Below are 23856 nucleotides of genomic sequence, written 5' to 3'. Positions count from 1 at the left end.
AACTGCGAAATGGCTATTTCAGACCTATTGAATCGCCGCGTGCGAGCTGTCGCTCAGGATGACGAGGAGCTCTATTCTGACCAGTCTGGCTCGGAGCAGGCGAGCGACGATCTCCGCTCTGACGAGTCGGGCTCAGAGAGTGGCAGTGATGGTTCCCTAGACGAGGACGACGAAGACGATGTGGTTGGTTCCCTATTCTTTGGATAGATGTCGCAACATACTGACTATTTCGCAGTCTCAAGTCGACCCGGAAGATATGGATGATGACGAGGAGGACGACGAAGATGACGAAGACGACAGCGACGATCCCCAAGACGACGTTCAAGCCTCACTAAGCAGCATCTCATTCGGCGCATTGGCGAAAGCACAAGCATCTATAGGCCCCAAATCGAAGCGGTCATCCAAGGCCTCCAAGACAGAAGAGGAGCCTGCCGCTCCTTCCCCCTTAGACGACATTCGAGCGCGGATTCAAGAAGCGCGCGAACAGAAACGTCAAGCGCTGTCGAAAAACAAGGACTCTGAAAAGCATTCCCGTTCCTCCAAACATGCGCCGGCCGTACAATCCTCCAAACATGCCGTCTCCCGCAAACGGACAATCATTGAGCCGCCGAGTGTGCCCAAGTCGCGAGACCCCCGCTTCGACCCGACTGTCTTGAGCCAGGGTGGCCGTGGAAACCCTCAGGCAGCGAGCAACGCATACGCATTCTTGGACGAGTATCGTCGGGATGAGCTGAAGCAGTTGAAGGAACAATATGCCAAGACAAAGAACCAGGAACAGAAAGAAGCTCTGAAGCGTACGATTCGGTCGACTCAAGACCGTCTTCGAGCGATGGAGAACAGGAAACGTGAGAAGGAGGTCTTAGCGGAGCATAAGAAGAAGGAGAAGCAGCTCATCCGTGAAGGAAAGAAGAGCAACCCGTACTTCTTGAAGAAGTCGGACCTGAAGAAGCAGGTGCTGCTCAAGAAGTACGAGAACATGAACTCCAAGGACCGCACCAAGGCACTCGAAAGGAAGCGCAAGAAGACTGCAGCCAAGGAGAGAAAGGAGATGCCCATGGAGCGGAGAGCCTTGGCTGGCGACGATGCGCCGAGTGGCGGTGGAGGTGGTGGTGGCTGGAAACGCCGCCGAGTTGCATAGATGCTGGAGCTTGTCTGATCCTGATGCCTGGCCCATCATATTGTATATAGTTCACAACTGCATAGGCATATATTCTCTACAAAATTCATTTCAGAACATCATTTCCACGCCGACAGTCCGGGAGTGTTTATATAGACACCGTATTACTTATCATTATCCAAAACCGACCTTTTCCTTCCAGGCGTAGTTGCAGCTTAGTCAGAGAGAAAAAAAAAAAAAATGAAGAACATATTATCACTGCCAGATGGCGAACAACCAACATCCAATAACTATTGCTGTACCAAGATAATCAGACGCGTAAGCACAAACAAACAATCAAATGGTATCGCAACAAGCCATAAGTCAATGACGCAAGGATCACCGAAATCTGAGGTCCTCGAAACAATATAGACATGATTCTTCGAAGAACATGATCTTTAAACCCATAACAAAATAACGCCTCATGTCCAGAACAAAGCCAGTTCCCCTCGAGGGGACGATCGGAGAAAAAGGGCAATGAAAGAGAAGAGATTGAGTAATGATCGAATAGAAATAAACACTGGAACCAATGGCAAACAATGAAGGCGTCTGGCCTAACATGGTATAAGATGCAAAAAGGGTAAAAGGGATGAGATTGAAGGGACGGGATCCACCCTTCCGTTCTTTTTCAAAGAGCGACTGTTCATGCGGTTCATATAGGTAGTCGTGTAGTTCGGCATATGCATCATGTCTAGAATAAATAATATTCTTCAGACACACTCCCTCCACACGTAAAATCTGCTGTTTTTGTGGGCCCGCAGTTCAGCCGGGGGTGATTGCTCCCAAATAAGCACCTTCTGCTGGGTCATGCCTATCCATAATTTCTCAAGTACTGACCACACCGAATAGCGCATGAGAGAAGATTGGCGGTATTTGAGAGTGCATTCATAGCGACGGGCCAAATCAGATCGCATAGGGAGACCCTAAGCAATTGGTCATGGTTTAAGAATGGAATAGGTCCCAGGCTCGTGCGCAGAGACTAAGGAATTCTTCCTTCTTTCTGCGCTGGGTCTCGGGCGAGTCTCTCCCAGCCCCAAATGGGCCATAGGTGGCACTTGCACCAGAGGCCAAGGCTGGGTTAGGGCGATAATGTGGGTCGGGGCCGTGGCCCAAGGGCGGGCTGCCGTGCTCATGTTCGTACTCGTTTCTCGAGCGGCGCCGAGCAGTACCCTCGGATGGATACAATGACGGCTGCGGGGGGTGCGCGTTCGCCATGGGCGTAGCATCCGAGTGAGGCACTCCAGACTTTGGTGGTCCGTTAGCCACACGGGGAGATGGTGGAGTCGGGGGTTGGTGGCCGCCGTAATGTACAATGCGCGGCAGAAGCTCCTCGCGCCCACCTGACAGTTCCTGGACAGCTTCCTCGGCGGAACGGTACTCCCTGGGGCGCTTGGGAGGTTGAGCGGCATCCCGGGAGATGCGAGGGGAGGGAATTGGGGGAAGATTGTTCGATTGAGGCGGGTTTGCAGCTGTCGCGCTGGGGTAATATAGTCCCCGGTTTGCCTCGCGATCGCGGCCCAACGCCTCATTTCCAAAGACGTCAGAGAGCGGGGGCAAGCGATTGGTTGTTTGCGTAGCAGGGAGGTGATGGATGTGAGATGTGGACCCCAAAGTCGGGCTTTGGTTAACAACATGACGGGTTAAGGGCTGCGCTTCGTTTCGGCCCGTGAAGGTCTGATTCAATGGCGCGGATTGGATGACACGTTCACTAGCAAATTGGGCTGCGGAAGGAGGCACGATGGAGAGGCCAGGCGGGGGTCTTCTCTTCGATGCACCGACCCGGGGGAGGCCGAATGATTCAGATGGCTTGATTCCATCGGGCCCGTCATCCTTGGCGGACTTCTGTAAACGCGATTCGATTATTGAGCGCTGCTGATCCCGAACCGATAAGCTCCGCTGCAGCTGCTCCCTCATCACAGGGTCATGTGTTTGGAATCCCGGGGACAGGCAAGCGATCCCGACCTCTTGCATGTTGACACCCTCTCTCGCAGTCATCGGGCCGCCAGGAGGCCGTGCGGACAAGCCCCCCGAGGTCGGAAGGCTACTGGAAAGGTCTAATCTGCGAGGGCGAGGTCTAGTATGAGACTGCATTGCCGGGGAGGACGGAGGTTCCTTTTTCACGATAACTCGACTCGCAGTGGATCCGGCCTGTGATCTGCTGAAAGGTCAACAATCTGCATCGGCGATTCAGCCAGCGACTGTCGGGTAAGATACTTACGAAGGCGAGGTCGGTTTCTTTCCTGCAGGCGAGCTTTTGGCCGACGACACATCCCGAGAGACACCGGATGGGCGCGGCGGCGTGGTACTCGTCTGGTTACCTGAAGATGCAGGCGCCAGTGTTGGGCAATTTTTCGGACTGATATCGCGGGTCATACGCGGAGACGTGAGCGGAGCAGCCTGGGCAGGCGCAACCGCGGTCGACATAATGACAACGAAGGGTGACGGATTCGACAGGACACAAAGGAGCGGGAAACTCCTTGGCGAAAGCACACAGCTGACCAGGGGAAGCAGTCGAATCAAAGGGACGGTGCAGCCGTCAAACCGATTTAGGCTGGCGAAAGAGAAAAAGAAAAGAAAAATTCCCCCTCGGGAGCTGTCTCACACAGCCACCGACTATATAGCGTGTTCCTGTACGGTGCTAAGAACTGTGCCACCCAACGTCTCACAGCCTGGAGCAGGTGGAGTATCAAGCTTTCTCTAACAAGCGCTGGAATTATGGGGGTGGTAGGGCGAGATCGGATGAAAGCGCGCGCGGATTTGGGAGCTCGGTAGCGGAGGCGGCTAATATTGGTCTTCGGGGGGAGGCGAGGTCGAGGTTGAGCTCTGGAATGGGGGCGGAAGCAGCTTTCAAAAGACCGACGGATCCAGCCCGAACAATGGAAAGGCACGGAGGACGGAGGGGAAGAAGGAGGAAGAGATCAACGTTCAATGTGGCACCCCAGGAAACAGTCGTCAAACAGGTGGTGGGAGGTGACAACGACGGGGAGTGGTCAGATACTTGAGGGAGGCGGTTAGCTAAGGCTGGCCGGCGGCAGTGTGACAACGGTTAGAGGTCGGTCAGGCCGGGGGGGTGTGGTGTTCCAGAGCGACAAAGCGATAGTGTGTGGTGGAAGCGGATCTCGACAGGTCTGGCCCCCATGCGAGGTAGGTAAATGGCCCGAGAAGAAGGAGGGGAAGGATGGAAGGAGGGGGGGGAATCAATATTGAGGATATCACGATGATGCTGATATAATAATGATATTCAAGGAAGAAATGAGGAAGGGAAAACAAAAAGGAAGCTAACAAGAAGTAGAGAGAAGGAAGAACAGGTAGAGAGAGGGAAAGTAGAAAAAGCAAAAATAACAGTAAAAGGCAAAAATGAGGAAGAGGGGAAGAGGAAGGAAGAAGAAAGGAAGAAAAGAAGGCTGAGAAGACCAGACCCGAGCGAGGGAGGATAAATTGTATGGATGATGGAGAAGAAGAAGCAGAAGGTGGACTAACTAGTAAGTAAGGTAGGTATTAGTTGGGAGGGCGGTATGGGGCAAAGTTGTCTGGTATGGAAGCGGGATGGATGGATCGGGGAGGGCGAAGGGAAATCCAACAGGTCGATTCAATCTCGATGAGACGGTGGCAGAAGAGGGTTGGCACTAGTAGCCAGAACGATGAAAGGGCTATCAGTTGGACCGTGCCATTCAATCCGAACACGCGGCAGGGTTGGAGCCAGGAAATTATGATTGATAATAAGCGAAATAAAAATAAGGGAAAAAGGGAAAAAGGGAAAAAAGAAATGAGAAACACGGAAAAATAGAAGAGAGAAAAGAAAGAAACCTAAAACCCAGGACGGAGAACAGGCGAGAAACGAGCAGGAGAAATAATCATCATCAAACGGGGGAGTGGGAATTAATTGGGCTGCAATGGAGGCGACCAAGACCTTGAATGAATGGATGTGGGGAAGAAGACGAGACTTGGACTTACTTTACTAGAATTATCATAATAATAATAAAAGTAAAAAAGAAATGGAAAAAGAAAAATATGCGAAAGTATTAATTAAAAATAAGAAGAAAATAATGGATACGATATCAAGAACCAGAAGAGATCCTGGTCGCTAGGAGCATTAGGGACTCTTAGTTCGAAACCACTGAAGGAGAAAGAAAGAAAGAAAGAGAGAGCATGTAACAAGCAGGTTAAAAGAATACCTACTAATCTACGGAGTACCTGAGAAAGGAAGGTGAACACCTAGTAATCTCTCCTAATACGAATTTACTATAACAAGTAAAATAGAAAATAATAAGAAATAATAATGAAGAATTATCTTGTGTACAAGAAACACAAGACAGACAGACAGACAGACAAGAAGAGAAAAATAGAAAACCGGACTGGGATCCATCCCAATAATCTCCTGAAAATGCTCAGACCAAGTGGAGCAGGATTCCCACTTGATTGGCACCAGCTGAGACATGGTTTGTTTCCGCCCAGGGCTTGTCCGCCGATGATGTGACACTTTTGTGACAATTGGCGGTTGCTGCTGATCGCCTCGGGTTCACATCGGTTGGACTGTAGTACCACACACCTCTTTCTTTTTTCTCCTACCTACTCTCTTGTGTTCTTGTCATCGGGCTGGCATGATAAGATGACACCTGGGAGTTTTTATCTCTCACTTTTCTGATGTAATGAATGTATCTGTAGTCTTCACATTAGGTGTTTCCAAAATTCACACCCTGGCCTACTTTCCCTTATCTCTTTTTTTCTTTTCATCTTGTTTTTTGCTTCCCTGTCTATACGTGTTCAGGCAATATACTACTATCATGTGTTGGACGATAAAAGAGGAGGGGAGGGGAGAGGGGGAGAAACAAGAAAGAACAGAAGATTACTTTGAAGAGTCCAGACACGCACCAGACAAAGGTACAACTTAACCAGTTTAGTTCGTCTCTTGGCCCGACTATCGTGTTCCATCCAACTGAAGACAAGGTAGGGGCTCTTCCCTGCGACCCATCCGGGATCCGGCCTATGGAGATCCAGGAACTGCCGCTGGCCTGTGAGACAGCTGGAACATTTGGGAATTCCCGAGCCAGTCACCGGCTAGGAATTTTGCACTCGTTTTGAGAGTGTAGCAGATGGCACAAGATGATTCTTCCATGTTCATTCTCATCGCTACCTTTCTTTTCTCTCCTACTAAATACCATATTCTTGCTCGAGTGAAAGTGGTGAATATGACAGCCTTGTTCTGTAGTGGAGGGTACTTACAGTAGTGGATGACTGACACACAGCCATCCATCCATCCATCCCGTGCCAACAAACTATCGTGTCGGCGTCCGACGCAGGGTGGATAAAATTGGGGGAAAGGAAAAGAGAGCCTGGTTTGGTTCCTTCCCCCCCTGGTGGCGACGCACCTGCGACACCAGCGTCCCTCACCATCCCCGAATCCACCGGCGCCAAACTGGTGGAAACAATAGTCCCTGCCCCGATCCATGAATCCACTCTTCTGTCAGACATAATACTAGTAATCCTGTTAACTCACTAACCACAGTTTCGCTTCTCGTTTCCACCCCTCCGACTTGCCCACTTTCTCCCCCCCCCCTCCTCTCCTCTTCTTAGACTAGTCTGCAGTCAGCAACAGCCTCTCTCTATTGGGGGCTTGACAAATTAATCCGAAAAGTTGACATCTCACATTTCCCCACGTTCCTCTCTCTCTCAGTCTCAGTCTCTGCTCGCTAGTGTGGAAAGAAGTAGATGAATTCTTGGTAAGGCTTCCCTTGCTAACCTTGGTAACTAATGATATGATAAGCAAAAAGAAGAAACAAGGTAGGCAACCAGGTCTTCTACAGATGCCTCGATCGATCATCCCGCGGCACAGTCCGACGACGACGACGATGACGATCGGCCCTCGTTCTCGTTGAGAGTGTCGCGTTGTGACATGCCCGAGACGAGCCAACAGTCGCATGAATGGATGAATAATTTCATCAAATGCTCCAGACCGGGAAGACCAACTGTTCGGGTAGGAGAAATAAGAAAAGGTATAATAATAACGATAATTATCATCATATTACTCCAACAACAACAGCAGCAGCAGCAGCAGCAGCAACAATAACACATAACACATAACACATTACATGATAATCAGATCGTCATGTCTGACTACATTGCGAACTGCACTCACTCATTTCTGCCCCCAACAAAAAGTAACTTTCTACAATATGAGTAAGACTAAAATGATCCGACACGGGCTTCTTTCTACTATTATCGCAGCCTCTTCTTCCATCAGGGCCGGGATTTCCGCGCCCAGCCGGAGCAATCCACCGGAAATCAGTTGACCTTGCTCGGTCGCTACTCCCAGATAAGTAGGAGTAACAACACTCCAACTGTAGATACATACTAAGAAGCGTAATAAGGTATGTAGATACTGTATGTAGAGTCAAGAGGGAGAAGTGGATAGAAAAACACCTACCTACCTACTACTCCTACCTTGCTCACCCGCACACATCCGCCTCGAAAGGTAAAATTCTAGACATGATCGCCCGGCACTGCTTACCTTGCGACATCCCAGGGGCCCGAGCCACCGAACTACTGTAAGGCAGAATTTTTCCCATGCCTTCCATTCGACTTTTCGTGGTCAATTCCGCAGGCCCATTTCAAGCACAGCACATGAACCTGCGAGCGAACTATTGGGAACAATGAAGATCGACTTCTTTCCCAACCTAGCCCGCGCCCCTTCGATCACGGGCTGGGGCGGAAATGAGAATCTCTCTCTTTCAGACGATTAGCTCGCTTCCTGCGACAACACTATTGTCTCAATCAGATTTGCAGTGCAGGATGAGACGGGCAGACAGGGCCCGCGGAGTAATTCTGAAGAGTTTAGATAATTAGTGAATTAGCTAGTTAACCTTACCTTGATAGCCGAGATGCCGTACCAGTGTAACAGTAGCAGCAGCAGCAGCAGCAACTGTTGGGGATGGTTTTGAATCCCAGCCCTCGTGCAACCAAGACCCAAGCCTCCGGCCCTTTTTTTGCTCGAGTCAGAACGGCTTGACTCAAACAAGGCCTCAATGCAAAACATGGGACCTGTCAAACTTTTTTTCTGCTGAGTCAAACTTAATTAACTTGCTGTCTTCGAAACAGACCTACTATTCAAGCCAATCAATCGATCAATCACCAGTAGTAGAAGCAAGCCACATCCATTCTTCTAGGTAGTGATCTAGCCCAATGCGTATACACCGTCCTTCTCAAAATCGATTCCCAATACATTCACAAGAGTCAAAACTAACGCGCGGAACCACTTCCCGACAGCCTGGTGGGTAGGGAAAAAGAGTTCGGTCACTCCTCATGAAGGTTTAGTAAAAAAGTCAAAGCATGCAGAGGGCTCCATCTTGTATCGACTTCCTGGGATATTAGATTTCAATCCCTGCTACAGTTGCAGTGCTGATACTTTGCAGGTACTACACACTACACAGTAGTACTCCGATCCAATGCGTGGCCTGCTTACACGGCTGGGTGGGATGTGGATCTGACAAATTCATTTGCAGCAGTACTCGCTGATGGCTTAGTAGATAGTATGTATCTATCTATCCTCAACAACTCGTTCCAAGGTACCGATGATGGGAGTTGACATTATGGATTACTTCCATGATGGAATACTTACAGACCTTCCTAATTAAGGCCCGAAATCATCTGCGGATAAGCCCGTTTGCGAGAGCCAATCATCAGGGCCGATCTCTTCTCCCCTCATTTCCCACTCCACGAGGTAAAGTCATTGTTAATATTAAATGGGACCGCCTCATTAACCCGGGGATCACGACTAGTGAGATCCGGCTTACTACTAGAGACTTAGTAGCTACTGAATACTAACTCAATCACCAGGGAAAAAAGTGCAGCTAACGACCTCGCTGATAAGCAATGCCTACAACTATCCAGATGAAAGTACGGTGGAATCTCTATTGTACAATGTGTTAGAAAATAATACAAGTCCGCACCCTCGCATAAAAACCACCTCTCCTATTTTTACTATAACTCGTTAGTCTACTTTGGTATAAGTTCCCAAGTTCCAACCTCGGCCTGGCGGGCCCACGTGTGCTCCTTGCAAATAAGATTAAGGAACGGCCTTGCCATCCAGTCTTGATGAACCACTAGTTTATGGGTCCGGCCTTGCCGTCTCCAGAAATTATTGACCTGCTGAAGTGGTACCATGGATTGTCATATCACAAAGGGTCTACCAACTTAACATGTTCATGGTCAACCTGTTGAAATATTTTATTTCCAGGAGGGTCGGTGTATTTGATCGTTGTGGCTTGCTCGGCAAGCTGAGATCCCGATTTCGTGGATACTATTTATGCATCATATCTATCATGGACACGGTGTGGATACTACTCTGTATGTATATTGTTTCTCTCCCACCGGAAGAGTACGAGATAGATTATCGCGTGTGGTTACTCGAAACGAGAACCACCCATTTATCTTTCCGTAGTAGTACTACACACGGGAGTTCCTCTATGTACCCTGCCCTGTCCTGCATATGCGAAATGAGCGTTGATTATTTAACACTACTACTTCCATGCGCAAGGAAGGGATTGTTCGAGGATTTAACCGACCCGGTAGGTAAATAGTATACTCCATCTTCAATATACACAGTACAACATCCCGCCGATAGATGTCTCCAACTATGGAGTACTTAGTACGGAGTAGACAATCCTACTATTAGCGATGGAGCAAATGGACACTCGGCAAACAAATATTTCAATCTCCTAATCAACACCAGATCAATTAGTAACTTCCCGTACGCGCCATCCATTTCGTCACTCATCTATCACGACATCATCCATTACAACCAAGTAAGTAACAACCGACTCCGAGTCCGAATCCGAGCATAGTACTTACTATACACTATCTACATAACAATCTATCTATCTGCGCACTACCTAACAACCGAAGCTCCATACCTGCAGTAGCGAACCCAGCTATCTACACTGCCAAGGCAATAGTTTAATATCCAAGTATGATTACACCCCGAAATCTTGAACGGTTGCATCGTCACGTTATCAAAACTGTGTGTCATAAACACACGGTCGGTGTTGACAGATTGATTTAAATTGCCAGATGGCAATAGTTAATAATGTTATTAATTTTATTAGCACCCCGTGTTAAGCCTTCCTCAAGCCCGAGTCTAGTCTCAACGGCGTTGCCTCTGCACGGCCCCCCCCCTGTTGCTAATATTGGTTCTTCCATGTGGGAAGAAAAGAAAAAAGAGGGGGCGTGCTCCCCAAAGGCAAGCGATATAGCATCTGGTCGATCGTAATAAGCCATTGTCAATAATAGTAGTAATTTAATTAGTACGTGGTTATCAGTGTGTGTGTTTACTGTTTAGCATGTATGTATGTAGCCTGGTCCCGGTCGCGTACTTACTTGGCTACTACGGAGGATTAACGTATTACTCCTATGTACTAACGAACTGAACTATTGATTGGGGAAGATTAAGAATAATTACACCGTATTACTACTACTACTTTAGTAGTTGGGTTTATGTAGGTGACAGCGTTGCACTAAAATATTCCCTGGTGCGGACATTAATTGCACTCAACTGCCCCATGGCATACATATTTATAGAACTCAAAGACTGCCTGGCAGTTGAACCCAGCTCTTCGGAGCATTCTATCTCCTCCGTACCAACACGAACCAAGCCATTAAGGAATAAGACCAATCTAATAGTATGACTACTGTATGTCCAGCGACATAAGACTCATCTCCAGTAAGGATTAATCAAATAGTCGCCTACTCGGTCGGTTACCTGCAGTATCCATCCATCCATCCATCCGGAGAAAACCACAGTAGCACCGCACCAGCACTACTCTGTAGCTGTTATGCAAGCAAAGCTCAATTCTGCAAAGAAGAAAGACAAGCGACGGAGAGAAGAAGAAGAACGGGGGGAAATAAAATCCAGCCACAGTTGCACAAGGGTATGCATAGTGGTAGATCATACCGTGTGCCCGATGTTTGACACAATCCGGATTGCTATATTTATGCAGATGATTTGAAGTAACCTGACATTGACTAGAAGCTAACTACTAGATACTACTTCGTACCCAGTGTCACACACGGCCGAGAAGAGCGTTCGTTCACGCAGTGTACGGCGTATATGTACGTATCCTGCCGTTGGATATAAGTCATGCAGAGTGCTTGAATAGGATATGCTGTGCGTTAGCTTCTGCTACAGATTGGTTAGCTTGCAACTCTTTACAAATGACAGGTCATTTACTTATGAGTAGATAGTTAGTAGCACTCGTGAAGATGTAGTTTTCAATAGATCCAATCAAAGGCAAACATACATCGCAGCAGCAGCAGCATACAGAAAATAGAATAAGGCAGGCGGTAAGGATATGCCCTCCTCCTCCGAAGGCGGTGAGATATCGATAAACCGTTTTTCTCATTTTTCTCCTCATGAGCAATTAAGCATCTGGTGATTTGCGAAACTTGACGCATACGACTCTTTTGATTTCCTATTCACTTTTAGCCGGGAATATACTATCCTCTGGACTCTGTTTCTCTAAGATATCCCGCATTCGCGACTTGCGTTTCCCGCCACTAAGTACTTCTCTCCTCCGCTCTACCCTCAAGAATCACCACCACCACCTACCCCCTCAGTATACACCTCGAACGAACGACAATATACCAGACAATGCGCTAACCAGATCCGCAGGATCAGTACCTCAAACCTCTTTATAATTTCATTCAAAATGCCCGCCTCCGTCCACTCCGAAGAACAAGACCAGTCCATGCTGGACGCCTCCGCGCCCCAGGAAGAGCAGACCGACGTCCTCGAGCTGGACGAGAAGCGCATTGTTGTCGTACGTATACACTTCATACACTGTTCATATGAATAACTTCCGACCGTATGCTAATACCTGATGAATGGGATAATAGTTGCCCGGCTCATCCGATACCGCAGCTTCATTCCAATTCGAGGGAGAGGGTCACACTCTGGGTAATGCGCTGCGATATGCGATTATGAAGAAGTGCGTACACAACCCGCCCTTTTAATTACACTGCTATGTTGCATCTTGCTAACGGGGTGGGTTTTCCTTGGGTTATAGCCCCGAAGTCGAATTCTGCGGTTACACTATCCCCCATCCTTCCGAGACGAAGATGAATCTTCGCATTCAGACTTATGGTTAGTAAACCTCCTCCCTACCTCCCATAGGGTTGAGATAGAATGAAGACAGCTGATATTGACTGTGATTGTCAGAAACAACCACCGCCGTCGAAGCCCTCGAAAAAGGTCTCGACACTCTAATGGATCTCTGTGATGTCGTTACGGATAAGTTCACCACTGCTCGGGATGACTTTAATGCTGCGCAGGCGGATCGCATGGAGGCTTAGGCATTATTTTTTTATTATACATATTATAGACTCTTGGGTGGTTATTGGCTTTGATGCTCTCTCTGTGTGTGTGTGTTATGTTTTGCTATTTGATGGGATTGATGGCGTTGTGTGTGTGTAGAAAAGTTATACCTTTTCCTTCTTTTTTATTTTACTTTACTTTTCTTTTCTTTATTATTTGGGGGTGGTTAGGTGGGGTGTATTTATTGGGTGGGTGGGTAAGGTGCTGTGGTTTCGAGGGGGTGGATGGAGTGAAGGGTATATAGCATCTACTACAGTACTACTATATGCTCATAGATATGTGGGTTGATTATGTGGTCTGGGCTTTGTTGACACTTGCTGGCTGTTAGCCCTGTATGTATGTATTTATCGGCTGTTCGTATCAAACAGTCCAAAAGCCTACAGTAGTGTCTTTCTCATACGGACCGCAATCAATTCAAATACAGTCTACATGCTTACTACACAAGCAACCTCGAGTGATTCAAAAAACATCATGTAGTCAGACAATATTTACATAACACTCACACACACTCTATCAGCGTTCGCAGCCGTCAGAGAACTTTCAATGCTAAGGGATACCAGGAGTATAAAGGAGATAAATAAGAGATGATGGTGGGTGATAATAATTTCACAATTTCAATTGCGGCCTTCCAAGAAGCCCGAGATGAAGTTGGGAGGTAGCCGAGCACCGGGGTCCTCCTCGGGGCGGAAGTACTTCATCACATGCGACAGCTGCTTCCAGTAGTTGAGGGTTTCCTATTGATGTTGGTCAGTAACACATTATCCAGACCATGATATGTGAAACTCAATTGGTTGATGTAGATTGTATCAATGGCAGCAATTGAGCATCACTAGGCTGCCCAATTCTCATAACTCACCTGGAACTCAGCGTGGCTCTGGTACAACAGCACATCAACAACGTTCAGCTGGTTGACGTAGCGGTGCTTCTCGAATTCCTGGCGGATCTTCGTACGAATAGCGGAGACGGGGAGGTTCAGAGAGTACATAGTCTGAATCTCGGGGGACTATATTATCGCAATTGAATGGAGTCATGTTAGTCTGGATGTTTCTCGTAGAATAGTAGTCATCGAATTTGGTGTTATGGTCCGTCGCAGGGTCTGTCTGGTAGACGCGGAGGGTCGACGGACGACCACACCGGGAATGCCAGGCCATTGATGATCGGGAATAGGTGATGGAGCATAGGTATTATCGAGTATAAGGATCACTGACCGCTCTAAGCCATTCTCTGTAAGACTTGAGGACACGGTGCTTCGCATCACCCCAGTTGGCAGCTACACAAGGCGAGAAAAGGTCAGCTCGGGATTCCGGCCATTGACGTTGCGGCAATTTCTAAAGGGTCGGACTTGGTCGGGACAACCGAGTCCTGAGAGGTAGGGGAAAACGTACAGGAGCGCGTGCGCTGAGCAAGGAAGGTCGGGTTGATAGTCATCTTGAACAGTGGCCTAGTGGTGAGGCTCGACAATGGCACACCTGGGATGAGAGGGGAGAGAAAGACGACGGTGGGGGGGAGGGAGAGCGAATGGGGAAAAGGAAGGGAAGTTCGACGGACCAACCTTAAGGTGACGATGCGAGGAGATCGAGAAGTGGTGGAGGTCCTGCACTTCCCGGGTTGCGGCTCACCGCCTGCCTGTTTCAAAAAATTTCTCTTTCGGAGGCGTGATCTTGGAGGGTCCGGGGCTTCATTCGTTCCAATTCTTTTCTTCGGCTTGGATTCGGTTTATTTACTTGATTTTCGGTATATCTGAGGTCCGTGATTTTTGTGCTATTTAGGCGACTGGATTTTTGTGGCTGGTTCTCCCGCTCCCCCACCATCGCAGGCGACAATCCAGATTTTCTTGTCTCCCTCTTTCGATACTCTCCATATCATCAATCCCGACACGCAGACTTGAACCGAAGCAATGGCGCCGACCAAGGGCCCCGCCGCTGGCAAGGCCTCGAACAAGAGCGACGGAAAGAAGAGCAAGCCCCTCTCGTCCGCATCGAAAGTGAACAAGAAAGGCGCCAAGCGCCCGCCGCCCAAGGAAGTCAAGGCGAAGGCGCGCACGGAGTCTAGTCTGTTGAAGAAGACGAAGAAGAGAGAATATACCGAGGAGGAACTGGGACTGCCCAAGCTGAATGCGATCACCCCTGTTGGTGTGGTGAAGCCCAAGGGTAAGAAGAAGGGCAAGACTTTCGTTGACGATGCGGTACGTATTCCATCTACTTTCTAGGCCGTTGGATGATTGTCGCATTGACTAACAATGTTGCAATAGGAGGGAATGATGACCATCCTTGCCATGGTCAACGCTGAGAAGGAAGGACAGATTGAATCCAAGATGATGAAGGCTCGCCAGTTGGAGGAGATCCGTGAGGCTAAGAGAAAGGAGGCAGAGGCTAGACAGGCGCAGAAGAAGTCTAAGCTGGTGCGTATATATGCCTATGATTTCCCAGTTGTCCTGTTGAAGGACTTTTATGATTCAAGGGTTGCTAACTGGTTTGATCGGAACAGGAGGAAGCGAAGCAGTCCATTCGCCAAAAACGCAAGCACAAGGGTGGCTCCAGCGAGACAAAGGATGAAGCGCCCAGCAGGGAGTCGTCTTCCAAGTCAAAAGGAAAGAAGAAGAGTGTTGCGTTTGCTTGAAATTCTATGTACAAAAGTAATTCTGTCTATACCGGGTCTATGTAGTTAGATGGGTCTCTGGCGTTATACTGGTCTATGTCTTCCGAAACAACGGCGTGCATGACACATGATGAGCATCTCTCCAATTGAAGCACTGATCCTATCAATGGGAGCAGTTCGGTTATGCAATATTTGTTGACTAGGGCCTGATTTGCAGGTCGAGCTTGCGTTGCGCAGGAATGAATTTCGGCTTTGGTGCCGTATCTGCGTCCTTTTCGGGACCCGTATGGTGGGCAAGATGACCGGGAATCTTCTCGGGATCCTCAACCTTGAACGGCACGGTAAGGTCGACCTCCTTCGCCATGAGGTTAAGGAAATTCGCCACCTGGAACAGTTAGATGTAAATAGACAACTGGCAGGTAGCTTTCACATACTGGCTTCACAAACCACCTCCCACCTCCAAGCTCAAACCAGCCAAGATGTCCACCCCAAGAGGTAGTCATCATCACACCGTACGGGGTTTGCGTCATCTCCTGGAATGGCAGTGCGGCAGCGCAGGCAATCTGCTATCGGTTAGTATACGGAAGTTCACGTCCGAGAACCTGGACTCACCGGGTCGTCTTCGGCTTGTATAACAAAGAATGGAATACGAATACCGAGCATAGCATCGGTAGAAGAAGCATCGCGATAGTATGCTCCTTCAGTAGGGTAGCCCCACGACGCACATTGCAAAGCCCTATTCGTGTCTAACGTTAAAACCATGCAGATGCAAATATGCTTGTAGTGATACTTGCCGGTCGAACTCATGCAAATAAGTAATATTCCTCACCTCGTCAACGTCGATTCGCGGGTTCTTGGAGACCTGCTCCACGTGCCTGATGGTCTCGAGTCAGATGCAGAAAAACCAATGATTAGATGGATTTCACCTACCGTTCGAACAGATCCTTCATGCTCGTACCCATTACCTTACTATAGACCTCGCGACCAATCAAGGTGCTTTGCAGGTTTAAGGAGCCAATTTCGAGGTTCCAAGGACTAGCACAGAGTACCGCGGCCTTCAACTCGCAGGCATCGCCCTCCTCACCCAAGTACTGCGATCACGTCAGTCAATCCTAGTTACTTATGCCTGACATAGACTTACATTAGCAAGAATGTTCGCGCCGAGCGAGAAACCAATTCCAAACAAGGGGCGATTCGGAAAAGTCTTCCGTAGCCATTTGACAGCCTGACGAATGTCCCAGGTAGCACGAGCATTGTAAAGCACACCAGTCGTAATCTTGGTTTGCGAGCAGCCTCTGGAGTTGACGACACAAGCTTCCCAGGTCTGATCCTTGATAAGAGGTGCAATCACATGGCGCAGATAAAGTTCATGTGATCCGCCGCTTAGGCCATGGAGAACCACGAGCATAGGCTTGGTGTCGTCCGAGGGAAGCGCAGCAAATTCATACTCCGAGAAGAATGACGTCCGTTCGGGTAGCCCTGACGGCTGAGTATATTTTCTCTCGCTATCAGTCGCATGAGCGTCGCTGGGCGGCTCATACGGATCTACCACGAAGTCTATCGCAAAGTGCCCAGACAACATCGGGTTCTCAGCCTCGAACATCCAGCGCTTGTAGTGCACCGGAACATTATCAAACTTCGCGGTCGTCCAGGCAGTCTGAAGATGACCATTGAAAAGGAAGGGGTTCAGCTGGCACGTCTTCGGAGTGGCAGTGCGACAGAGGTCTGCCAGAGTCACTTGCGCCTGGGATCTAGACTTTCCCGCCTTTGTGGCCAGTAGGAGATTATTATCTTTCGCATGATAGTATGTGATCCGGCCATTAGGGCGGATCCATGAGAGCAGGCCCATTCCCAGCAGGCCCGCCACAAGAAGCGGTATGGAGAATGTGCTTAGTAGGCTGAGGGGGGTGTCAACGAATGACATGGAGAACCGGATCTGGATGAAGTGCAACGCCAAAAAAGAAGAATCTAAAGAACATGCACTAGATAGCACGCTATAATCACCTGCAGGTCTAAAAAGGGGAAACGGGAACCACAGGCGACACCGAACAGTGAAAGATGGGATGGAAAAAGACCCATCGATCTTGATTAATGCCTCGGCTTGATTGCCTCATCCAGTAAGGCTCATCTGATGTGCTTATCGGGACAGGACCTTATCGTTATCGCGCCGATCAGTCAGCAGTACTGAATGACTCAGCGGGGAGGATCATGAGGCACCCTCCACAAGATGAACACCCTCCCAGATCTCGACGTCACTTGATGTTGCATCTTTCATCCCCCATCTGGTCGTGCTGTCCCGGAAAACGGTGTCGCAACAGACTGCTGAATTTTTAGAAGCATGAACATTCTTCAAGGGTGGGTTTGCGGGTCGCTGCAAGATCGATGCGGTAAACACAGGCCCGGATGCGGAAGCTCAGTGTAGGCCTTGATCCGATAGCATCATAGACTTCCTTAGCCGTTCCCCAGTCGGGCGAAACCCTTCCTACGGACTGATACGATAACAGTCTAGATCCGTAGACTGCTTGGATACAGTCGCCAATAAGAAGCTTGATCAAACAATCGGCCTTTTGCTCTTTGGTCCAACGGAAAGGCCCATTTTGTTGTATGTAATCCTGACGGCCTCTACTACGCTGTGACCCCGGCGCGTGCTCCGTTTGCGTGCGAATCTACAACCTTTGCGAAGGTTACTTCTTGAAGGTCAAAAGGCCCTCTCTCCCGTCTTTCTCTTGACAACTTATTTTGTCATGTGGCTCGCTGTCCTTTATATGTTCTAGGACACCATGATGCCCCAAACCCAGCAGAAAACGGGCTGGTATTCTCTCATGTTCTGAGTCCTTGTTGAATTCTTGACTATAGATCACAGCACATATACCTTAATTTCTTGTTACTTACACACAGACGATACAGTCTGCCACGACCGACGAAATGAGGTCCGATCTGCCGGTTGATATGGGATCTAGTTTCCGCCGTGCTGGGGAACGATTAAGGTCCATCGCAAAGATGAATCGCTGGGCGAAAACCCAGTTTGAAGGAAAAGCCGGCGATAACGACACCATTACCAACTGCTATCTCCTTGCGCTACCGACAGAGCTGCTCCTGGAAATCATTTCTCACCTGTCTGTGCTGCCCGAGGCATGTCTGGCGCTGACCTGTAAACGCCTCTACTCGATATGCGGTGCTACCCTAGGCGCCAAACCCCTCCATTTCAGTCGAGACTTTGCACCGCTTTTCCACCACTACCGAAATGGACACAATTTCGTCACACCACGTTGGCAATTTATAAACTTGCTAGAAGATAATAGGTGGCGGGCATGTTCTCGATGCTTGAAACTCCACCCGCGGAGCTTCTTTCCCGCGCGAGAGCTGAAACGAAAGTCCGAGGATAGATCATGCAACCTAGGAAGTTCGGCAGGCATAGTAGACCTGTGTCCTTGCAAGAAGTTGACCTTCCAGGATAAGGTGGAGCTTGTCGAACTCTTGAGGGTACGGCGAAAAACGATCACGGATTTGGCGATCCAGTTTGGTTCCGGGATGAAGCAGCAGCGTTTCTGCTGGCATAGTTGCACTGAGGACTACGGATCGACGCAGCTAGATATTGAAATCTACCCTGAGCTGGACGACGAAGACCAATTGAAGATCAAGACAGAATACCGCTTGCGCACGGGTTCCGGCCAGCTCGGCAAAGAGGAGCATATGACGCCGCGATTTGGATGTGCTCACCGGTCCGTTGACTTATGGCTTTCGAGTGTCTGCCAGACGACTCTCTGTCGCCTTTATGACAACCAGTGCGCGTCCTGCAAGCGAATATCCGTATGTAATACATGCAATGCCTCACTCAGGTGTCCTCGCAAACAGCCATGTCGAGTGGACGATGAAACGGGACAAGCAACATACCATTTTTATACTGAAAGGTGCTTGGGAGGATCGGGGCCTGTACCAGATCAGACATGGGCAGCGCAGCGAATCCATCCCGCGGAGAATCTGATAGACGTCGCAAACTGCAGTGAGCTATGCCCGTGGACGATCCGAGAACATCCGCCTCTGGAAGAAGCCCCGTCTTTGGAGATGAATATCCTCAATCCCGCTATACAGGATCAGTCGATGAATCAGCTGTATACCTCGATCAGTATGATTTAGGGTTGGTTGCTGTAGTCACGAATCTCATTGTGTGTGATGCGTTCTGGATGGACCTGGTTTCGGCGTTATGCAAGGACTCCTGGGGGTTGAATAGCTTGGGTAGTAAGGGTGTATAATGGCTCGATTATTGATTCAGGGTGGTGTTGGGCTTGTTTGTTATAGAGGGAAAGGGTTCGGGATATAATTAGTATAGTATAGTTAAGCTAGAGAGGGTGTCAACGGAAAGACCCATACAATGCACATGATATAACGCTCTGTATGCATTTTCGAAAGAATGGATAGTCCAGATATTCAGCTAACACGGGTTGTTCCGTCTACTGAGTAAAGTACTGGAGTAATGTCATGTAGCAGTCAAGCCATGGATGGTAGAACTCACCTGATCGCGCCTCACCTGACCGCCCGGGGGTTTCTCCGACCCGACGCGGAAACGGAAAAGGCGGCGCGATCCAGAAGAACAAGAAAGATAGAGAGTCATTCCCAAAATTTAGAAGCATCCTCGTCGTCTCGCTATATATACTTCCCGGGAATAGCAGAGCGCAGTGGATTGATGAGCATTGTCTGCGTCCTGGGGCGATGAGCTACCCACCACCCCATAACGGCCCATATCCTTCGCAGTATATGCAGCAACCCCCCAATCTGCCGCATCACCAGCAGACCATCCACCCGCAGCAGCTACTGTACAACAACAATGTCAACGCGAGCGCTTCGCCATATCAATATGGGAAGCCGGTGGTCTACCCCCAGGTCATGATCCCGGCGTATCCTGCTTACGCGCAGACTTATAACCCGCAGCCGCCGCAACAACAGCAACCTCCTCCTCCACCACCTCAACAGCCTCCACCCCAGCAGCAGCCGCAACAGCAATATGTCAATCCGTCGGATCTGTTCAACCCACCACCACTTGCTTCTACCTCGCCTCCTCAGTTCACCAATAGTCCGTCTCAATATGCCGCACAACCAGCGGCGTCTGTTGCAGGCAACAGCCGCTCCCCAGTCCTCCCTACTTCTACCCCCCCCCAATCCACGTACTATGCCGCCCCAGATCTAAACCAAGCGAATCAAACCCCCAACAATTACCCTCAACCTACATCCACTACGCCCTCAGTTCAAGTGCCGACTCCCGCTGCTGCTGCCCCTGCGGTCGCGGCCGCGGCTGCGTCTCCTGCCCCTGCTCCTGCTGCTAAACCGGTTGCTGCCATACCCGTCCCCGTTAAGCCAGCCGCGGCCAAACCTGTCGCTCAAACTCCCCCGGCACCATCCCCTAAGCCTGTACAGGTGTTAATCCCAGCTCCTACCCCAGAAGTGCAGCAGAAAATCCAGCGTCCTCCCCCCAAAAAGCAAGCACAGCGACAAACTGGCCAAAAACCTACACAAAAATCAGCAGGCGCGCCGATCGACTATCAAGTGCTGCTGTTGGCCATGGCTGATGAGTATCTGAATGCTGCCCACAGTCATGGCACGTTGGTAGCCTTGTTAAGACGGGAGATGGAGATGGACGAGTATTACAAATTAGTTGCTACAGGTCTTGGTTGCTTGGAAGCTGTTCTCAAGGTACGCTGGGACTCTTGATCCTTGACGCGAACGCATGTTGCGGTGATGCTGATTAATGTGGCGCAGAACTGGCGGCTTCAGCCCCGGGTTGAAGCTCTAGTCCGATTACGTTATGCCCGTATATTGTTCGAGGAAACAGACAACGACCTTGAAGCGGAGACAGCATTAAGCAAAGGTGTACGTTTCATTCCTGCCCTACATCTTGTTGCTTTTGCTAACTTTGTTGTATAGATTGACCTTTGCGAAAGGGTGAGTTCTTTCATCTTTTCCATTCGTGGAGCTATTGCGATAATGAGGTACTAATAAATGCAGAATCGGATGCTTGATCTGAAGTATAGCATGCAGCATCTGTTGGCGCGAATGCTGTACAAGACGAATCCAAAAGCCTCGCTGAAAGCTGTTGATGGGATGATTCAAGATGTCGAAGCGTATGTACCGTGGACGCCATTATATCAATTTTTTACTGAACTCATTAGGTATCGCCACTCCGCCTGGGAATACGCTTTTCGTTTTCTTCGAGTGTCTCTTTCACTTTCCTCATCGGCCCATCAAGATTCAGTGTCGGCACTGCAACACCTTCACAAGATTTCCACCATGGCCAGCCGCAATGGCGATAGGGCTGTCTCAGCCATGTCTGCGATAATCGAAGCTCTAGCGCACCTTCAGCAAGGATCCGGGTTTGACTCGGTCGAGCAAGCCCAGCGTGCAGTAGCAGTAGCGCGGAGTCACCAACTTAACGACGAGCTCCGACATATCCCACAGCTAACGACTCTAGTCCAAATTGTCGATATTTGCTGCAGTTTACTTGAATACGACATCAATCAATCATCGCAAAAGCTGAAGATGCTGCAAGATTTGATGGACGAACGCTTAAACGACTCGAATTGGCGCAGCGATGGATCATTCTCAATTCCATTGAATGGCAAGTCGGCCGGACCGTCTTCCATTGACACCGGGGACATCCTCCAGGTCCAGAGTGGCACGCTGCTGTTAAGCTTTAATTGGCTACCTCAGCACGATCTCTACGCGCTTTGCTACTTCCTCAGTTCGATCACACTGAGTTGCAAAAACTCGTATGATGGACGTAAGGCAGAGAAGTTCTTGCAGGAGGGCACTCGTATGTTAAAGGGTTAGTACACCTGATTTGGCGAAGGTCATCTCATTTCTTCTCAAATGTGTTATTGACGGTATTGTCACAGGAAGTTTCAAGGCGCCACAAGAGATCACAGAATCGGTGGTTAATGCGAACAGACGCGTTCAGTGGCGCAGGATTCTATACTGCAACCTGCTCGTTCAGCAGGTTTTCCTTGCTTGCGGTCGCACAGATTGGGAGCTAGCCAGCAAAACATTGAAGGAACTTCAAGAAGAAGGTCAGGAGCTTGGCGACCAGCTCCCAGATACCGTTGAGTGCCTAATGGAGTATGCTACTGGTGCTATTGCGCAAGCAACCGGCGACCTCACCGCAGCTCTGAACGCCTTTCAATCCCCTCTTCTCTCGTTATCCACGAACTTCAGCAAGACGGCGCGCAATGAGCCACGCCGCGACATCGCCATTCTCGCCGCTCTCAACACCGTCCTCATCCTCCGCGATCCCACCCATCCCTCTCACTCCCACCTACCCGCCGTCTTATCTACTGTGGAATCCTTCTGCACTGGCAGTCCCAACAAGTACATCCAAGCAGCATACTACCTGGTCTGCGCCACCGTCCAGACTGAGTCCACGATCCAAACGAAGCAATACCTACAACAAGCCCTCCAATCCGCCACGGCAATCAGCAACAGCCAAATTACCTGCATGACCCTAACCTTCATGAGCTGGAAATACTTTCGCGGCGTCGTCGGCGAACAAGCCGAGAAGAGTGCCCGAGCGGGCCGCGCCATGGCTAAGAAAGCCAACGACCGGCTCTGGGTCAGCGTCACCGACGAAATGCTAGCCGAAACGCTAGAACGTCAAGGAAAGAACGAGGAGGCCAAAGGCGTACGGGAAGAAGGTCATCGCGTAATGATGGGATTGCCGTCTGCTTTGAAGAGGCCTGTATGATGGATGCAGGCTTTACCTTGGTCCTTTAACTTTCTTCTTCCTCCTTTCTACCACTTGTTGTTGGTAGTGGCGGTTGCTTGACTTGCTATTTAGCCCATTTTTTTGTAATTTCTACCATACCTCTTTTCCACATTCCCATCCTCCTTATTACCTCTGCCCCCCTTTCATATCCTTTTTCTTTTCTTGCTTTCTATATCTCTGTAGTGTGGTGTTTACGGCTGAAGTTCAGTTCATGATACCATGTTAGGGCTGTTCTATCCATGTGTCTTATCTGCTGCTCTATCTGTCTGGGACTGTGGGGGGTTGGTTGTTATTAGGGTGTTTGGCGTCATGTGATGACATTGATAAAAGGGAGTGCGCGCGTGTGAGTTGTTCCATTTTTGTGTGGAAATAAATAGTTGATACAATAAGATCCCGGTTTCAGGTGACAATTAGATATTCGGTATTTGATTCATAAGATCAGACATCCAGGCATATTCATTGATGATAGCTTGACATACACAGGATGATTGATCTGGTCTGTCTGACTGGCCATATATGAGAAGGATGGAATAGATAGTACACCTTTCATGTTCGATTCAACGGACATAATAAGTAGGTTGTTGTGTTGTTATACACGCACACGTGACAGAGCCGGTAGTCAAACGGCGTTTGAGTCAACAGTTCATCAAATCAAGAGGTAGGTAGGTAGGTAGGTGAGATCAAAATCGGTAGACTTTGTAAACAGCATCAAACAACGGCTTCAAAAACAACAAAGAAAAGACCCCGCGGTTCGCCTCAAGACCCCGTAACCTTTCCATACGCCTGAGACCCTATACAACACCAAGTGGTAGCAAAAAAGACAGAGAAAGATGTTGAACGAAATTTCCCCACTGTTAGATTATAACAAAGTCGGAAAGGAGAGAAGTAAGACGGAGAGAGATGAAATCAGAGAGGTGGTGAGGTAGAGTAGGTAGATGGTGACAGTAGACAAGAAACTGGCTTTTGTTCATGGGCGTTTTGTCTCGA

The 23856-nt window shown here is 49.1% G+C and overlaps 8 protein-coding genes across 8 annotated transcripts; 5 read left to right on the top strand and 3 right to left on the bottom strand.

Annotated features, from left to right (window-relative positions):
* Positions 1–9: 9 nt before the first annotated feature.
* On the top strand, positions 10–1138 carry rrp36 (putative pre-rRNA processing protein; the record flags this gene model as incomplete). Its single annotated transcript, XM_035497083.1, has 2 exons — positions 10–183; positions 236–1138. The coding sequence occupies 2 exons, from the start codon at positions 10–12 to the stop codon at positions 1136–1138; spliced, it is 1077 nt and encodes a 358-aa protein (XP_035352976.1).
* Positions 1139–2098: 960 nt separating this feature from the next.
* Positions 2099–3580, bottom strand: AtWU_01968 (uncharacterized protein; the record flags this gene model as incomplete). Its single annotated transcript, XM_035497082.1, has 2 exons — positions 2099–3311; positions 3375–3580. 2 exons carry the CDS (start codon positions 3578–3580, stop codon positions 2099–2101), a joined length of 1419 nt encoding a protein of 472 aa, XP_035352975.1.
* Positions 3581–11856: 8276 nt separating this feature from the next.
* On the top strand, positions 11857–12499 carry AtWU_01967 (DNA-directed RNA polymerase core subunit RPC19; the record flags this gene model as incomplete). The annotated part of the gene is made up of 4 exons (XM_035497081.1): positions 11857–11967; positions 12044–12135; positions 12214–12290; positions 12366–12499. The coding sequence occupies 4 exons, from the start codon at positions 11857–11859 to the stop codon at positions 12497–12499; spliced, it is 414 nt and encodes a 137-aa protein (XP_035352974.1).
* Positions 12500–13135: 636 nt separating this feature from the next.
* Positions 13136–13949, bottom strand: AtWU_01966 (putative NADH-ubiquinone oxidoreductase B14 subunit; the record flags this gene model as incomplete). Its single annotated transcript, XM_035497080.1, has 4 exons — positions 13136–13255; positions 13378–13524; positions 13730–13791; positions 13907–13949. The coding sequence occupies 4 exons, from the start codon at positions 13947–13949 to the stop codon at positions 13136–13138; spliced, it is 372 nt and encodes a 123-aa protein (XP_035352973.1).
* Positions 13950–14418: 469 nt separating this feature from the next.
* Positions 14419–15140, top strand: loc1 (the record flags this gene model as incomplete). Its single annotated transcript, XM_035497079.1, has 3 exons — positions 14419–14706; positions 14773–14922; positions 15009–15140. The coding sequence occupies 3 exons, from the start codon at positions 14419–14421 to the stop codon at positions 15138–15140; spliced, it is 570 nt and encodes a 189-aa protein (XP_035352972.1).
* Positions 15141–15318: 178 nt separating this feature from the next.
* Positions 15319–17043, bottom strand: AtWU_01964 (putative hydrolase, alpha/beta fold family; the record flags this gene model as incomplete). Its single annotated transcript, XM_035497078.1, has 6 exons — positions 15319–15504; positions 15554–15682; positions 15732–15855; positions 15914–15994; positions 16050–16210; positions 16261–17043. The coding sequence occupies 6 exons, from the start codon at positions 17041–17043 to the stop codon at positions 15319–15321; spliced, it is 1464 nt and encodes a 487-aa protein (XP_035352971.1).
* A 1076-nt stretch (positions 17044–18119) lies between these two features.
* AtWU_01963 (F-box domain protein) lies at positions 18120–19256 on the top strand (the record flags this gene model as incomplete). The annotated part of the gene is made up of 1 exon (XM_035497077.1): positions 18120–19256. One exon carries the CDS (start codon positions 18120–18122, stop codon positions 19254–19256), a length of 1137 nt encoding a protein of 378 aa, XP_035352970.1.
* A 573-nt stretch (positions 19257–19829) lies between these two features.
* AtWU_01962 (uncharacterized protein) lies at positions 19830–22848 on the top strand (the record flags this gene model as incomplete). The annotated part of the gene is made up of 6 exons (XM_035497076.1): positions 19830–20807; positions 20874–20984; positions 21039–21056; positions 21120–21235; positions 21284–21936; positions 22007–22848. 6 exons carry the CDS (start codon positions 19830–19832, stop codon positions 22846–22848), a joined length of 2718 nt encoding a protein of 905 aa, XP_035352969.1.
* Positions 22849–23856: the final 1008 nt, after the last annotated feature.

This window comes from Aspergillus tubingensis (assembly GCF_013340325.1).
Source record: "Aspergillus tubingensis WU-2223L DNA, scaffold_3, whole genome shotgun sequence".
Classification (NCBI taxonomy): domain Eukaryota; kingdom Fungi; phylum Ascomycota; class Eurotiomycetes; order Eurotiales; family Aspergillaceae; genus Aspergillus; species Aspergillus tubingensis.
The sequence above is the reverse complement of the archived record's forward strand: the minus strand, read 5'-3'. Positions and strand labels throughout refer to the sequence as shown.